General features: G+C 33.4%; 1 protein-coding gene across 2 annotated transcripts; it reads left to right on the top strand.

The window, feature by feature from the left end:
• The first annotated feature begins 1,115 nt into the window (after positions 1-1,115).
• On the top strand, positions 1,116-3,133 carry LOC131632230 (bHLH transcription factor RHL1-like). 2 transcript variants are annotated; one of them, XM_058903011.1, is made up of 7 exons: positions 1,116-1,565; positions 1,634-1,690; positions 1,775-1,894; positions 2,025-2,090; positions 2,334-2,399; positions 2,503-2,571; positions 2,731-3,133. In XM_058903011.1, the coding sequence occupies exons 1-7, from the start codon at positions 1,281-1,283 to the stop codon at positions 3,034-3,036; spliced, it is 969 nt and encodes a 322-aa protein (XP_058758994.1). In that variant the 5' UTR covers positions 1,116-1,280; the 3' UTR covers positions 3,037-3,133. The 2 variants fall into 2 exon arrangements, with proteins under 2 accessions (XP_058758994.1, XP_058758995.1); XM_058903012.1 differs by having other exon boundaries at positions 1,119-1,565; positions 1,643-1,690.
• Positions 3,134-4,999: the final 1,866 nt, after the last annotated feature.

The raw sequence follows: 4,999 nt of genomic DNA, 5'->3' as shown, positions 1-4,999 counted from the left end.
CCAGTTCTACTCATCTTCTGTAGTCTGTTCAGGTTGAGGAGCTGTTGTTTTTCCATTGAACTTGGTCATGTCTCCGTCAGTAAGTTCCACCTCAGGTAAGTCACCATCTAAGTAGGAGTCTGAAATAGGAACCAGTCCAGGTGGCAGTCCCTTGTCTTCTGCTTATCCGCAAAACCAGTCCAGGTGGCAGTACTGGTTTTATACATACAGAACTGCAAATTTTAGTGATATCAAGAATAGCAATGTGACCAAAAAGATATGAAAATTCGCACTGAAATAATCAAAGAAATCAAATAAAACTGCATTTCAATAACACAATACTCCTAAGACTTGAAACATAGATAATGCCTACCTAGCTTCTTTCTATTTTTAACTTTTTTATTCTGAAATAATTGAATCATAAATGAAAACACAGGAATGACTTTATATTAAAACAACTAAACACATAATATGATATTGTTTAGCATAAACACATGTTATATAAGTGCTTATCCATAAACTATTTTTCAATAAGCTATTGTGAAGAGCTTACTGTAACTAGTTGAAAACAGTTTAATGACTATGTTATGAACTATTTTCATAAATTTCTTTAAAAGTTTCATTTATACAAATAGATAATCTCCAACATATCATAAGCTGTTTTCATAAATTAAAGTGCATTAGATAAGCTTAAATAAACCAATTATCATCTTGATCAGTTTCACTAACAGCAACTTCTTTATTCTGCTTATACTTTTTAGCCTTCTCCATTGCAATCTAACATCAACAACATTATTCTCTTTAACCGGATTGTCTTCGTCACCACCACTTTCCTCAATTCCCAAACCAGAGTTAGATTTAATTGATTTTTTATAAGCTTTATAGGATCAACTGGACCTATTAATTTTTTTAGCTTCAATAGAATTAATAACTTCAGAAGCTTCCCCGTTGTTGGAATTCATAACAGAACATAACAGAACAAAGCTCCGTAGGTTTTAACGATATTACAGGAAACAACTAAGAGAACCGTGAAGAAGAAGAATGTAATAACAAAGCCAATGAAAAAACTAAAAGTATCTAGACAAAATAAATAAATAAAAATAATTCATGTGAAAAATAAATACTCATCACCACTCAGAATTGAGCATGTATGTGTTTGTTGCAACTGCCTCTCTCTCTCTCTCTCTCTCTCTCCTACAAGGCTACAACAACCCTTCCATTAATTTCTCACTCTCTTTCAACTTATTAATTAATCTCTCATTCCAACCCTACCACTTTCTCTAACTTCCCCACTTTCCTTCATGCAACCTTTCAGCGCAGAAATGCATTCTCTTAACTCCCTTTTCAACTCCTCTTCTTCTCCTCAAATCCCCATTCCTCTCCCCAATCACCACCAACACACCGACAACGACACAGAAGATTTTCTCAAACAAATGCTCTCCAATCTTTCTCCTCCCTCTCCCTGGACTATCCACCCTAATTCCGAAGAGAATTTCACTTTCCCTTATGATCAACAAACCAACCTCGCCTCCAACCACCAGATCACTGTTAAAACCATCCCCGCCCATCCCGCTGACTTTGACACCGTGAGTATATACATAATATTAATATTTTCTCACGCACGTTATCTTTTTACTCAATATTTTATTGTTAGCTTTTACAGACTGGTGACGGTTCCGTCTCTGGATTTCTCCACAATCAACCTCCTCAGGTTCTATTCTTTTCTTAATTTTATTAGAATTTAACATTTTCTCATATTGATTTGATTTAATTTTTCGGGAATTTTGAATGATAGATGCAAAATTTTGGAGGTGGTTCAGTGAGTGTAACGAACCAAGCTCCGGTGGCTCAACCAAAGCAGAAAGTTAGGGCTAGGAGAGGACAGGCCACTGATCCACACAGCATCGCCGAAAGGGTATGTTTTTCAGTTTTTCACTGCAAATTGAGCAAAATAGTTTCAGTTGTCAGTTTCAGGCTTTAAGTTAAAATTAATTTTTATGGAATAAATGGTACTAATTTGATAATTTTGTTTTGATGTATGACAGTTAAGGAGGGAAAGAATAGCTGAAAGAATGAAATCATTGCAAGAGCTTGTTCCAAATGCAAATAAGGTAAAACAATCCTCAATTATCATCCTCTTCTTGATTAGTCGTAGGAATGATATTATTCAATTTCAATGATCCTGTGATATTTAATTAAACTTTCAATAGTCATGGTTCATTACTCTTAAGCACACCTTCACATTCCCTCTTATTTTAGTCAACAAAGATTTTATAAGAAACATATATATTAACCAAATTAATTATCTATTCTTGTTGTAATTTTAATAATTTGTCTGGTCTATGGTGTGACAGACAGATAAGGCCTCCATGCTGGATGAGATCATTGATTATGTCAAGTTCCTACAGGTTCAAGTCAAGGTGAGATTTCCCTTCTTTTTTTTGTTCTTCAATATTTTTCTCAAATAGTATGCGAGATTAAATGTAGATTTTGTTATTGATTGCCTAATTGTAAAATTTACAGGCTTTGAGCGTGAGTAGATTAGGCGGAGCTGCATCGGTCGCTCCTCTTGTAGCTGATATGTCCTCGGAGGTATCTTCTTCATTTCTTGTTGCCATTGTTCTTTCAAAAATAAGAAAAGAAAAAATCTCACAAAACAACAAATCAAAATATCAAAAGAATCACGCGTGGCTACTTTTTGAGATTCCACTATTTCCCTTAACAATGACACGTAGTATTTTCTGTTTTCAGGGTGTCAGTGACTGCGTCCAAGCCAACGGCGGCAACGCTGGGCTCCACCCTAAAACGTCGTCGTCGAACGAGAGTCTCACAATGACGGAGCATCAGGTGGCGAAGCTTATGGAGGAAGACATGGGATCCGCCATGCAATACTTGCAGGGCAAAGGCCTCTGCCTCATGCCTATTTCTCTCGCCACTGCAATCTCCACTGCCACGTGTCACACCAGGAACCCTTTGATTAACGGTGATGGACCATCTTCTCCCGGAATGTCCGTTAACAGCATAGTCAAAGATGCTAATTCTGCTTCTAAGTCGTAGGCACCGTTTGATTGACCTTTGGTATTTACCTAACTTTTGTATTTATTTCCGCATATTCATCACACCCTTATCAATTTTCTAGGTCCTTATTTTTGTTTGCGTAATTCATCTAGATATTTTTTAAAATATTTTCCCTTTTTTTTTACATTGGTTAAATCTTAAGTGTTTATATTTTTTTTCTTTTGGGAAATGGTAAGTGCTCTAAAATGTAGTATTTGTTAAGAAATTAAAAAAAAGTTTGCATGAGAAAACGACATATTTGGTATTTTGTATTTGTATAAATAAGTTTATTTTATTCTTTAATTAATTTCTTATAGAATGTTTTTAATTAAGACACTCATTCGGAAGATCATTTACTTATTTGCCATCAAATTTATGTATTTGTTTAAGTTTTTTATTTTTTACATCGCATTTTCATATTTATTACTGTTTTTTTAGGTGTCATTTATTAAATTTTTTAATCAAAATAGTAAATTTTTAGAGTTATTTTTTCTATTATACCCTCATTTATTTATTTTTTGTAAATAAATTCAAATCACTCTCTTTTTCAATGATTAATTAAGAAAGTTATTGAAAAAGTAAAGATATATTTGACAAATTATAACATTAAACTATAAAAACGACACTTAAATAAAAATAAAAAACTCCTTTAAAATGACACTTAAAAAAATATACAGAGGGAGTAGTACTTAAACAAATCAACCAATTAAAGGAGAATAAATTTTTACAATTTAATACTTTATGCATGCATTGTAAACGTATGTAGGATGAGAATACGTTGTTTTGTAGCATAATTATCTTTTAGTCTATTATTTTTTTTTTTTTTTATAAGTAAAAGATTGGATTAAATTAGAATAGAGGATAAGAGGTGCTCAATCCAAGATATAAACATCACAAGATATAAAAGTTTACTAGCTAAAGCTATGATCAAGACCAAGTCAAGTGAACACAAATCTAGATTTACAATCCAATCTATTCAAAAGATGGTGATTTTCCCTTTATTAAGAGAAATAAAACATTCCTCTTATACTATTTTAACCAGACCAATAATGTCCCCAAATCAAAAAATCATTCCATTAAATAAAGTATTTGTGCACAACCAAATTATCCAATAAACAACTAACCAGAAGAAAAAAACAATGGAGGTTCATATGATATCTCGCTTTAATTACACCATTGCATTAGATGAGTCACTTGATTGATCCTCCACCTCTAAACCTAGCCATTCACCTACCTTTCTCCAAAATTGAGTGCTCATTAAACAGTCAAAGAATAAGTAGATTGAGTTTTCTGCTGCATTAAAACATAAGGGACATACCATCTTATGGTTTCTTTGAATGAACACTTTCTTTGTAAGTTCAGTTCTAGTTGGCAATCTGTTGATCAAAAGTCTCCAACCAAACAAATGCACTTTACTTGGTACCTTTGTCTTCTATAAAGTATATAAAGATCTTAACACACTTTCATCCACATGGTTTCTTGCATAGCATAATTCTTGGTGTCTTGCAGAAATGCTTAGGCCATACTCTGGAAAGTTGTATTAGGTCAAATATATCTTCGGTCTTTCCATGCGTGTTATTTCTTTTGTTGAACCCTATGCAACCATGTGATATACGCAGAGTTATCTTCAATAGAATGAGACACCATAAACACTATATTTTTCATGAAACTAAAGTCAAAAGACTGATCATGAAAGACCAGTGGTTTATACATAGGGAAGCTGGGAAATAAATATTTCATAATAAAGGGTTTCTTAATGCGCTTAGGAATAGGGCCCATAAAGGCTAAAGTCTTACCTGTTAAGGAGTAAGGCACTAATGTTGCAGAATACCAAATCGTTCTTTTCTCTTCTTTTATGGGAGGTTCTAACACATAGGTGTGATTATCAATGATGATAAGTTCGCTGATTTCAACAACAAAAGGCAAGTATGGAATAGGCTGTGAAGCTCGTTGAGGCGTCATT

Source organism: Vicia villosa, unplaced genomic scaffold (assembly GCF_029867415.1).
Source record: "Vicia villosa cultivar HV-30 ecotype Madison, WI unplaced genomic scaffold, Vvil1.0 ctg.000920F_1_1, whole genome shotgun sequence".
NCBI classification, from domain to species: Eukaryota; Viridiplantae; Streptophyta; class Magnoliopsida; order Fabales; family Fabaceae; genus Vicia; species Vicia villosa.
This window is presented reverse-complemented; position numbering and strand designations above follow the sequence as displayed.